Genomic DNA, 12704 nt, shown 5'->3' with positions numbered 1-12704 from the left:
TGTTAGATATTTTTATATTATAGGGGTATTAAATAAATATTTCCACCGTCAGAATTTTTATGCACTATGTCCGAATATAATTGTATTTCAATAAAATAAAATAATAGGTAAAAAATAAAGTGAAAGCATGATGTCAATTTATTAAAAAATTTATAAAAAAATAATAATATAAGTAAAAAAAATTAGCATCAAATTAATTACTATTATTTATTTAAATACGAATAATAAAATTACAAATATATAAAAGTTATTCACTGTGAATGAATTATATATATATATAAAATCTCACATAATTATCCGGATGAAATATTTTAATTATAAATTTTATTATTTCAAAATATCATAAATAAATAAGGGCAAATTATTTTTAGTCCCGTATCTGACCTCCTTTATCATTTTAAAGCTTTAAGTGGACATTGTCTGAAAATAATCCCGTAAGTAAATTTTTTTTACTAAATTGGTCATTTGGTGTTGGACTTTCTACGCTTACCCGCCGTTGCTGACGCGGCTGACATATCATCGCCACGAAGATGCCACGTCGAATTATTATTTTAGTGAAAAAATTTTACGATTATTTTCATATAAAGTCCATTTAAAAACCTAAAAATGATAAATAAGACCATATACTAGGTTTACCAATATATTTTATAAAATAAAATAAAATAAAAATTCTACGTGATGCTGACGTGGAATCTACGTGGCTATGATATGTCAATCGCGTCAATGTCTCGTCAGCAACGGCGGGCTAGCGTGGCGAGTCCAGCACCGGATGACCTTAGCGAAAAAGTTTACTTAAATAACTATTTTCAGATAAGATCCATTTAAAGTTTTAAAATAGTAAAGATAATTAGCTTAGGGACTAAAAATAACATTTTACTTCGTAAATAAATTCACAACTAAAAACACTTAGCCACCTCATTGCAGCGGTATCTCTTGGATCATTATATATATATATATGATTTTTTCAAAATCTTGTTATTTAATTTTTATAATTATTCATATAAAATTATACTATTTTCGTTGGAATTTTTATACTTCTTTCGTCCCGATTGAATTGACCTGTGATACGATATTTAAGGTAATGAGACTTAATTAATCAATAATATTGAATGAAAATATTATTATTATTTTTAATGCAAGTATGTTATAGTTTTAAAATAAGAATTAATATATATGATTAAAATAAATTTAAAATGTGCTAAAATATTTTAAATATTGTATATCAATAAAATATATGTAAATATAAATATCATTTTATATAGAATTCTAAATAATACAAATAATAAAAATATCTTTATTTATTTATAGTTAAGATAAATTAATTTTATATAAAAAAATGAGCAATTTTTAATATAGATGTGATGTTTTGAATATAAAATTAAATTTTAGTATAATAAAATAAATAAAAAATGAGTGTTTGAATTTTTTTAAATTGAGTAAAATAAATAAAAAATAAATAAAAAATGAGTGTTTAAATTGGGCCACCTGCAGACAACATCAACCAAAAATCTAAATATGCATCAACATTAACTACTATTAAATCTATTTTATTTATTTTTTTTTAGCACTGCACACATTGATTAAAATTATTTTGCATTGTTTAATTTTGCAAAGAACACTAAGGGTATACAAGTCATTTTACATCAATTTGTATTGTACACAAATATATAACAACGTGACAAACACTTTAAATTTATGCCATTAATAAATATTATTCCCTTCATCCCGCATACCGTGTCTGCTACACTGTAGACACAGTATTTTAGGAATTGTATAATTAATAGATAATTAAAAATGTATTAGTGAAAATAATTATCTTATAATATAAATAATTATAAATTAAGATTAAGGTAACTAATTAGTTTAATTAAAATTTTAAAAAAATAAAATTAAAAAGTTTAAAATAAGATTAAAATGTATAATCATTTTCCAAAAAATGAAAATGACATGGCATGTGGAACGGATAGAAACGGCAACGTGAACATGGTATATGGAATGGATGAAGTACTATTTATATCCCTGGTCCATAACCAATCTTGCATTTATTTGTGTAATAATTTTCTATTATATAAATATAGTAAAATATATTTAAAAATATATAATAAATATTTTTTTAATATCTACGTATAAAAATTTAAGATAATAATATTTTAATATAAATATTGAATCGATACAGAGTAAAATAATAGCATTATAATTAAGAAAGTGGTGATAAGTAAAAAATATAGCAAAATAATAATTATTTGTTAAATAAAATAATAAAATTATAGATAAATAATATTTTTAAATATATTTAAATTAAACATAAATTTAAGAGACAATAAAAAATTGACATAATTATTTCGAACAAAAAATAATATATACCATAATATTAATTTATTAATTAATTTTGTGTTCAAAGGTGTGAAAATACATTTTAAATAGGATAAGAAATTATTAAAAATTTAATAATACAAAAACTTTTTAAAGAAATAAAAATATTTTATTACAAATAAATAAAAAACATTTTAAGCATGGTCAATCCCAAAATCATTGGATAGAGTAGAGACAAAAGCCACGTGAGTTCATTGAACCCACCCACGTGCGCAGTTGTTTAATTTCGTATTACATGCGAAGGTTGCTCCTACCTGCCACGTGACCATAAAATAATGTATCATTATCATTATTATTATTATTATTATTATTATTATTATTATTATTATTACTCTGTTTGTCCATAATTATGTATCCGTTTGTCTTTTACATAAAATTTAAAAAATAGTAGTATTATATTGAGATATAGTAAGAATAAAGTAAAAATAACTAAAGTAACTTTACTAGTATTGTGTGATAAAAATGTAATGACATTTGTGTAATATATTATAAGTTGTAAGGGTATTTGTAATGTTAGGTAGATAGTACAATTACTAAAAAAAAAGAAATTGATACTTTATTATGGAACGGACTAAAATGAAAAAATTAATACTTTGTTATGGGACGAAGGGAGTAGTATTTTATTAATTAGTAGAAATATAAAAAAAATTTTAATATTTTTGCCATTTGATTTTATATATAAAGTACTTATATGTGTAATTATATATTTACAATCATACCGTTACTTTTATACAAAAAAAAATAATAAAATAAAGACAAAATTGATTTGGATTTGATATTAACACAATGTATAATGGATTATACTGTGAAATAAGAAAATGTATTTTTTAAAAAGAAAATTTTAGAATTTAAATAGTAAAAATTTATGGTGGATTTGTTTAGTGTTTTGATTTGAAAATTTTATTTTGATGTGAGATATAAAAAAATATATCGATAATATAAAAAATAATATTTTGTGTTGAATATTGACTTTCGTGAGAGAATAAAATATATATTTAAAATCTTGTCGGGAAAAAATAATTTATGTGAACAAAGTATTAGATTTGGAGTCAAAAGAAATAGTGTGGTTGTTAGTTTAAATAGTTTTATAAATATATCTCAATAAAAAAATATATGCAAATATTAATTTATAGATAATAAAATTTTTACACAATACAAATAAAAAAAATATGTTTATTTATAATTAATTTAAAATTAATTTTATAAAAAGTAAAAGTTCATAAAAAAAATATTTATTTATCAAAGATAATGGAGTGGTTACAATGCTGATTTTTCACATTAGCACGCCTTATATATACAAAGTATAACAGAGATATGTGTTGTTTTTTTTATAATAACAAGTGTGTTGTATACATGTATGTCATGTGCTAAAATTATCTGTTGCATGGACTATATAGCATGTGTTGTATTTGTATTATATTAATATAGACAATATGATGTCTACAGTAATATTGTTTGTTGTTGTATGTAGTAATATTTTATGATATTGAGACTCTAACATATCTTTTTTATTCATATGTTGTATTTGTATTATATTAACATATAGAGTTTGTTGTTTGTAGTAATATTATATATTATCTAATAGCACGATGTGTTGTTCAGCACATAAATATAAAAATAAAAAAGTTTTGAATGAATCTTACCCATAAAATATTAAAAAAATAATTAAATTAATTTATATTTATTAATTATATTTAAAATGAATAAATTAAAAAAAAATAGTGGCTATTTACCTCGGAAGAGAGAGTATTTGTTCTCTCTATTGTTTTATTCAACACATTTTTTCAAAAATTTAATTCATTACACGCATTCATTATTCTCTTCTCCGTTCTCCCGCTCGTGTAATTTGTCTTTATTTTTTATTTTCGTCCCCCCATGTAATTTGTCATTTTTATTTTTAAAAATATGATTATACAGCATTTTAAATTTAAAATTTTTATAATTTTAATTAAAAAATTATCTTAATTTTAATTTATAATTATTTTTACTGATATATTTTTTAATTATTTATTAAGTATATTTTACTTAAATTATCTTATGTACATGAATAGACACTGATACATGGGACGAAGAGTAATATTTTCTATAACGTAAAAAAAAAAAAGGAAAAAAGTTTCTTGTAAAACAATGTACCAAACAAACAGAAACTGGGTGAGATTCTGTGATGGGAGGATCCCACCGTCCTGATATTCGTCTTTGCAAAGCCAATTAGCCATTAAATGCAGAAAAACAAAGGACCTGGCGTCTCCCTTTTATTTTGTCAGCTATTCTCTTCTCTATGGTACTACCAAATAATGGCGTCTGCCCAAGTTAATGTTTCCAACCGTTCAAAAGAGATCTGGTCACATATCGAGGGAGAGCCACGGGTCTATATCTACCGGAGGACCCACGTTCCGCTGAGTTGAAAACGGTGGGTTTGACCTGAAAAGGGCCAACAATGGCGGAGGAGAATGCGACGCCGCTAATCGTCAAGCACGACTATCGTGAGGATTGTGAGGCCTGCAGGATCGAGCTTGCTAAGGAAACCGGCCATGGAGCACCTTACAAGATCTTATTCAACGTCTGGATTGTCACTCTTGCTGCAGGTGAGTGCTCGGTTCGTTTTTGCCATTTTTTTAATTTTGTTTTTGTACTTCGTTATGAAGTGGTGAGTTTCGTTAGGGTTTTTGTTTTTGATTTTTTGTTGTTGAGTGGAATTGGCGTTTGTTTCGGCGAATATGACTTTACGTGAAGGAGAAACTCAGAAACATGCTCGGAATATGGTCGATTGATCTCCTGAACAAACTTTGTGACTTTTTAGGTTTAGCCGAAAATCGTGTTCTACTTTTGTTCTGTCTAATTTCTGAAAAGTTGATTTTGATGGTTGGCGTAGAATTGGTTATGGAAGGAGACATGGTGGGCAATTGATGGGCACAGTTCGGTGAATTGACTGTTCATGTCGAAGTCATCTAATGTGTTCGTCATTTAGTCCCTAATGAATTGTAAAAAGTGGGCCAATCAGTGGATATGCATTTCACTTTCTTCCATTCTGCACTTTTCCTGATGATGGTTCTTGTTATCCATGTTGCTTTTCAGTCGGTTCCATCTTTTAATGTTTGGATTCTCTTCTATTTCGAAACACAAGAACATACTGTAAAAAAAAAAGTGTAAAATGGATAGCTATGTAACATATCTTTTGTTTGAGGGAATTCGAGGGCCCAATTGACATAAATGATCGATTTGAGGGACTAAAAGAAGTGTTCATTTGGTCACTGTGTTTGATTTGTAAGGACTTTCTGAAATAGGAAGATCGTTGATTGCTTAGCTAATTGAAGAATTTTGTTTAGAAGTTGACTTAGAATTATGTGTTGAATGTTTTGAAACTGTTCTTCAATTTTTTAGGAGTGTTTATAATTCCCTTTTGTATGATTTTACTTGGATTCTAACGGCTGGCTTGATCTGGTGTTTTTGACAGCATTGCCAATATCGTCGCTCTTCCCTTTCCTTTATTATATGGTAACGATGCTCTGACAACTCTGATCTTTTCTTCTGTAAGTATATCAGCATATTCATGTTATGTAATGTTGATGAAATGTGGTCAAAGTGATCTAGTATCGATCCCAATAGACATTTTAATTTCTTCCATTCGGCAGCAAATGTATTTCAGTTTTAGCCTCGTCAGTTGGGTTGAGCATTGGGGTTTTTTTGGGTTATGTTATACCAGTCAGGTAGCCAAAAATTTGATTAGAAGTTCTTTCGGCTAAACTGTTTACCCGGCCCTGACAACTTAGGTACCCAAATTTTTGAGCACCGCATACCACATTACTAACTTAGCCGTAGGGTGCATAAACTATTAGATGTGAACGCCTTACGCTTACGCTACCCATTGGCACTGTTTGGGGTCGTTTTAATCGTCAATATTTATTTATTTTAAGATTTTTTTGTACAACTTTTGAGTCGAATGAAGCATTGTCATGAAGATTGTTAATTGGTTATATCTTTTATTAATCAAATTAGTTACACTTTCAGGTTAGGGACTTCCATGTTGCAAAGAGGGAGGAAGATATAAGTTACTATGCTGGATATGTGGGTCAGTCTCTTCGCTAACATTTTTCTTATCATATACTTTCTGATTGATTAAGTTCTTGTCCAACATGCATCAATTGTTTTTTTCGAAGGATCTTCATTCATGCTTGGAAGAGCTTTGACTTCTCTTCTCTGGGGAGTGGTGTCCGATAAATATGGTCGGAAACCAGTAATACTTTTTGGCTCAATGACAGTGTGCGTATCAGTGGAGCATTCAGTCCTTCTGGCAATGAAAATTTGCTGTCGTTATCTTCCCTCTTATGTAGTTTCTTATTTTTTTTTTTTTTGCCTCTTGGATTTTTCAGGGTTATATTCAATACACTTTTTGGTGTTAGCGTAAACTTATGGATGGCAATTTCTTCAAGATTCCTCTTGGGAAGTTTGTGTGGAATGCTCGGTCCTCTGAGAGTAAGTTTGTAGGCACAAAATTTATCTCATTCCTTGAACCTCATTTTTGCTCTTTTATATCCATTTTTGGAGTAACACTGGACACTCCACTCCATTTTTGGAGTGGAGTTTGTGTGATATTTTTGTGGTGTTTGTGTATTTTTGTTATTTTTTGGGGTATATTGTATAATTTTATTTTTTATAAAAATGAGATGTAATTTTATTTTTTAAAAAAATTATGTATAATTTTATTTTTTGGAAATTGATATAATTTTATTTTTTTAAAAATAATGTATAATTTTATTTTTTAAAAAGTGATATCATTTTATCCTGGGAAAAGTGATATATAATGTGTAATTATATATATAGGTTATATTGTAAAAATAAATTAAAGTTGGGGTGTAATTTATAAATATAAAAAGTTATATAAAATAATATAAAAGAAGAATATATGGAGAATATTTTTTTAGAGTGAAAATTGAAGTTTATGGTTGGAGCAAAATTACCGCTGTATTTTTACTGTAGCTACTGCAAAAATGAAGTAATGGGTTGGAGATGGTCTTAAAGTGAGAGTATATACATCTACAAAATCCAGTTTCTGGCCATTAAGATATTTGCATTTTTATTTTGTTTTAGTTTTTGTAATTTCTCTTTATTGTCAATATATTATATGCAAATTTTTGGTGATGTCAGGCATACGCTTCTGAAATTTGTCGTAAAGAGCATCAAGCATTGGGGATGTCAGTCGTGAGACATCTGATCTTTTCTCAATATGTGTTTATCTTTTCATAACTCACCATCTTCATTCTCATTTTTTAGTAACCATTTTGTATTATGGAATTATAGATTAGCACATCCTGGGGCATCGGCTTGGTGATTGGTCCAGCTGTTGGAGGTTTTCTTGCACAGGTAATAGCTCCTCCTCTCACATTCATCTTTTGAAGATTGCATGTTTTGAGTTATGTAAAATGGTGGATCAAGGCATTGAAAGAGAATTATTGTCGAGCCCAAGGTCCCATTAAATTAGACAAAGAGCATATCCTTGGAAGGCCAAAACGCCCTGCTTATTTAAAAGAAATCATGTTTAACTCTAAGAACTTCTGTAGCCTACCAAATACTTATCGTCACTCTGTTGTGAACTCCAACAACTGAATTGAAGCTTAGAGTTAATTTTAATCTTGGCATGCCCGATGTTTATTTTGATTGAAAGTTTCATATTATTGCACTTGTGCTGATTGTTTGATATTATTCTATGTTTAGCAATAAACGGCTACTCTAACCATACCCTTGACTTTGTGATCTTAGCCTGCAGAGAAGTATCCCAATATATTTTCTAAAGAATCGCTGTTTGGGAGGTAAGCTTTGCGACAACGCCATCAGTTCTTTCCATCTGTGTAATTTTCTTTTCACTCTCATTTTGCAAGGCTCACCTGTCAATGTAGGTTTCCGTATTTGTTACCTTGCATTGTGATATCAGCCTATGCTCTACTGGCATTCATTATCTCATTCTGGCTTCCGGTACGTTCCTCTAATTCCTCTAACCCGTGTTTTTCAGTTTCTTGCGATGTTTATTGGTTTCAGCCAATAGATATTATTTTTTCTGTATCTTTTCCTTTCTTATCTACCACCCATATCTTTCAAAAAAAATTTATTCATGCACCTAAGCTGAAAATGACACTTTATGAATATGAAATGAATGTTTAATCTTCTTGAAAACAACACTGTTTGACTTTTTAGCTTGCGTGCTAACTGAAATAAGCCTATTATATACTCCATTTGTCATACAAAAAAATAGAGGTTGATTTTTCTTATTTGTCTGTCATAGAAAATAGACATGTCTCTGTTTTTTTTTACTAAAAATCATACTATTTTTACCATTTTTTTAAACATTTTTCTACTTTCCTTGATACTATAAAAGTTAAAAAGTATACACCATATCAATGAACCTATTTTTACATGTCGGAGGAAGTAGTTAAGAATTGTGCTTTTGCATTGAACACAATAAAGGGACAATCTTCGTAGAAGTAGAAAATTGAGTATAATTTACTAAATAATTATCGTGGAATTCTAAAGCTAGCAAGAAATATTACAGATCATCATATTTTTAAGATAACCTTCTGTTTAGTTCTCCTTGGAAACCGGTACCTACATCGAATGTGTATCCATGCCAAATGTCAGTAATGAATATTTGCTCTACTGCTCTATACGATTTTCGGACATGTAATGTCAGTGCGTGATCGCGTTCATTTCTCTACTTGATGTAACTGAACGCAGGAAACTCTTCATCGTCATCACGACGAAGACACAGAAGAAGAAGAAGAAGCTGCATTGGTTGGATTGCAGAACAGTTCTAATAAGTCCAGTCCATCGCTGAAACACTCGGTTTCTACCCTCAAGTTTTGTATCCCTCAACCGAGCCTCTTGAGAAACTGGCCCTTAATGTCTTCCGTATTAGTGTATTGTGTTTTCCAACTTCACGATATGGCCTATACTGAGGTAAGATCTTTTTCCCGCCCTCAATCATTTTATCAGCTAAAATTTTATCTAAAATCGAACACCACAACAATCTTTAGTGAAGTACATTTTGTTTGGTTAACTTTTTTCTCCAGATATTTTCTCTGTGGGCCAACAGCTCAAGGAGGCTTGGGGGGCTAGGTTTCAACACAGACGACGTTGGTGAAGTTCTTGCCATCTCAGGTACACTTCTTTTTGAAAAACTACGCCCTTACCTTTGAAGGTGAGCCGTTAGATTTTGATTGATATAACTAATGCTTGCTTTGATCATTCAGGGTCTGGTTTGCTAATCTTTCAGCTCTGCCTTTATCCTTGGGTAGAGAGTATAATCGGACCTATCATGGTTTCTCGTATTTCAGCTGTACGTCATTCATAAAACCCGTACATTCGATCAGATCCTCCTGTTTCTTGCTCTGCTGCTGTAATCTCGTTTCTTTACAGGTCATTACGATACCATTGCTATCGAGCTACCCCTTTATAGCCAAATTATCGGGCATGGCTCTCTTCATTGTGCTTAATTGCGCTTCCCTGTTCAAGAACGCTCTCTCTGTAAGTTCAAGTAAAGTTAGATGATTCTTGTCGATATATTTTTCGCTTATGTGCAGAAAGATTTCCTTTTTATCTTTGAGTTGGACCACCTTATCTCATACTATGCTCTCTTTTATATTTCTAAAAGAATTTATTCAACAATTGTTTGTCAATGATGAATGAAGCTACCTTATTTTAGTCCACTGGATCACAAATTGTTACGATCTGTTTACGCCCTTTCACGGTTATCATTACCAGGTGTCAATCACGACAGGGCTGCTGGTTATCCAAAACAGCGCGGTGGTAAGCTTCTCATTTTCTGTTAAAATTTTCTTTTTACGATTCATCAAGATTGAATTGATACCGATATATATATATATATGACTTATTACAGTCTCAAGAACACCGAGGAGCTGCAAATGGCATATCCATGTCTCTTATGTCTCTTGCTAAGGCAGTTGGACCTGCCGCCGGGGGTACTTTGTGAGTCACTTTTTTTCACTTACAAATCCCTGAATCTGTACCTTGTAGCCTAACTGTTTCTGATTACAAAAATCATCAAAACCATAGGAATCATGTCTCATTTTTTAAAACATTGTTGTGTATTTCAGGCTCTCTTGGGCTCAAAGCCGTCTGGACGCAAGCTTTTTGCCAGGTAAATTTTGTAAATTACGATATGTTGTTTTGGCGAAAGATATATATAACTGGGTCCATTAGAAACACATTATTTCAATTTTTAATCAATTCGAGCCTTTAATTTACAACTCAGAATCGTTCTTTATTTTGATCGAATTTGAGTTCCCGGTTTTTAGTAGTGTTTAACATGATTGCTCCTACGTATCCATTTCTTTCCGTCTCATTTTATTCTCTAGTAAAAACCATCGTTTGCTCTTCAGTTTTAGACACCGTGTGCGCGCAATGTTGCTATACTTTTTAGTTAAGTAGATGTGCTCGATAAGATTATGTTCTTTCTTTTCGACACCGAGCAAAAAGATTTTATTTGCTAATGAAAAACATTGTTTGCTCTTCGGTTTTATACACCGTGTGCGCGCCCAATGTTGCTACACTTTTTAGTTAAGTAGATGTGCTCGGTAATATTATATCGTTCTTTTCGACGCTTAGCTAAAAGATTCTATTTGCTAATGAAAAACATCGTTTGCTCTTCTGTTTTATACACCGTGTGCGCGCGCGCGCGCGCGTGATGTTGCTATACATTTTTAGTTAAGTAGACATGCTCGATGAGATTATATTTGTTCTTTTTAACACCGAGCAAAAAGATTTTATTTACTAACGAAAGACATCGTTTGCTCTTGGTGTTATACACCGTGCGCGCGCAATGTTGATATATTTTTTACTTAAGTAGAAATGCTCGATAAGATTTGGTTCCTTTCGACGCTGAGTTACAAAATGATTCCTCGACTAAACCCTCACCTTGTTCCGGCACTCTACTTGAATGCAGGGGTGCACGTCGTTTTCTTCTTACTGAATGTGGTTGAGTTTGTCGGGTTGGCTATGACCTTCAAGCCGTTCTTGACGCTTCCTCCGGCCGTTGCCGCCGATTCCTAAACCTCTTGGTTTGGAGGTATGTTGCTGTGTGTGGTCTGGTCTATTCTATTTCATTTCTACATATACAACGTAACGTAGCTGAGTGAGAATATATTCATTCCTATTCTATCTTCATTTCCTCTACTTCAGAATCAATATTTACAATTTACATTGCTGTCTGTGGGCACTGTTTCCTTTATTTTTTCTTTTTATTTTTAATATAATGTAGTACTATTCCTTTTCAATTAGCAAATTATACTAGTATTTTTTTTATTTTTTTATTTTTTTTTAATTATGACGTAGGAATCCGCAGCCGCTATCCGAAAAAATACGCACGGGTAAACCTCCGGCCTAACCTAATACTCTGCAAATTAGGCTCGATTGGCAAGTCACACTAGGCGAACAATGTGTGGCAGATGACATGACCTGAAGCGTAGCGGGTTTGAAATTTTGTGATATAATTTTGAAAATTTGAGATATAAAAGATTAATATTTGATTTGATATTTTATGAAAAAAAAAAATTTATTTTGTAAAAAATTATACTCCATAGTTTCATTTTAATTATTATTATTTTTTTCATTTTTGCTTTGTTATATTTTATTTAACATTTTTTAAAAAAATTTAGTAAATTTATTAATATTATGTAGGATTCAAATAAAATCTCGTTTTTTTTCTTATCCTTTTTCAACCCTTTTAATTATTATTATTTTTTATTTTTTTACCTTGTTATTCTCTTTTTAATGATTGAATATTTTATTTATATCTAACATTTCTTATTCTTTTAATAAAATTAGTTTATATTAATTTTCAAATAAATTAAAATATTTTTTTTAAATTTAATTGTATTATATAGAATTTTCATTTTTACATATTAAATATACTGTATATATTTTATTGACGTTATAGGATTTAAAATATTTAAAATTATATTCTAAATTCGTTTTAGTTATATATTTTATTTTAAAATATAAATATCATTACTCACATAAAAAGTAAATAAACTAATATTCATGTCACCAAGCAATTGGGGTGGAAATAGGTCGGGCAGGGTCAGGCTTTGGCTAAATAGGCCTAGCCTGTTTTAAAAATATCTAGCTTAAGCCTGGCTTGTAGTCTGAAAAAAATTTGTAAAAGCCTGAACTTGGCCTTTTTAAAAGCACTTGTAAGCCTATCTAAAAGACTACAGAATATTTTTGTTTATTTATTTATTTACAAATTTAATATTAAAAATAAAAAATAAAGTACATACAATTATTTTATATATATAAATATTCAAAAATTTATTTTTTAT

The 12704-nt window shown here is 29.7% G+C and overlaps 1 protein-coding gene across 4 annotated transcripts; it reads left to right on the top strand.

Moving 5' to 3' along the window:
* Positions 1-4519: 4519 nt before the first annotated feature.
* LOC127259785 (protein ZINC INDUCED FACILITATOR-LIKE 1-like) lies at positions 4520-11964 on the top strand. Of its 4 annotated transcripts, none has more exons than XM_051287376.1 (18): positions 4520-4958; positions 5828-5868; positions 6382-6442; positions 6531-6633; positions 6744-6846; positions 7519-7572; positions 7672-7734; positions 8131-8180; positions 8268-8343; positions 9100-9321; positions 9435-9522; positions 9615-9700; positions 9781-9888; positions 10126-10170; positions 10262-10350; positions 10479-10522; positions 11327-11449; positions 11716-11964. In XM_051287376.1, the coding sequence occupies exons 1-17, from the start codon at positions 4811-4813 to the stop codon at positions 11431-11433; spliced, it is 1488 nt and encodes a 495-aa protein (XP_051143333.1). In that variant the 5' UTR covers positions 4520-4810; the 3' UTR covers positions 11434-11449; positions 11716-11964. The 4 variants fall into 4 exon arrangements, with proteins under 4 accessions (XP_051143333.1, XP_051143343.1, XP_051143353.1 ...); XM_051287396.1 differs by lacking the exon at positions 4520-4958 and adding an exon at positions 5510-5637; XM_051287405.1 differs by lacking the exon at positions 4520-4958 and adding an exon at positions 5511-5637 and having other exon boundaries at positions 5828-5903; positions 11716-11963.
* The last annotated feature ends 740 nt before the right edge of the window (positions 11965-12704 follow it).

This window comes from Andrographis paniculata, unplaced genomic scaffold (genome assembly GCF_009805555.1).
Source record: "Andrographis paniculata isolate CXL003 unplaced genomic scaffold, ASM980555v1 Contig14END, whole genome shotgun sequence".
In the NCBI taxonomy this organism is placed as follows: domain Eukaryota; kingdom Viridiplantae; phylum Streptophyta; class Magnoliopsida; order Lamiales; family Acanthaceae; genus Andrographis; species Andrographis paniculata.
The sequence above is the reverse complement of the archived record's forward strand: the minus strand, read 5'-3'. Positions and strand labels throughout refer to the sequence as shown.

What these genes read in the sequence shown, in the direction of transcription:
- LOC127259785 (XM_051287376.1), top strand. Translation starts at nt 4,811, where the DNA reads ATGGCGGAGGAGAATGCGACGCCGCTAATCGTCAAGCACGACTATCGT. An exon ending in GATTGTCACTCTTGCTGCAG is followed by an intron (nt 4,959 to 5,827) that starts GTGAGTGCTCGG and finishes TGTTTTTGACAG; the next exon opens with CATTGCCAATATCGTCGCTC. An exon ending in GAATGCTCGGTCCTCTGAGA is followed by an intron (nt 6,847 to 7,518) that starts GTAAGTTTGTAG and finishes TGGTGATGTCAG; the next exon opens with GCATACGCTTCTGAAATTTG.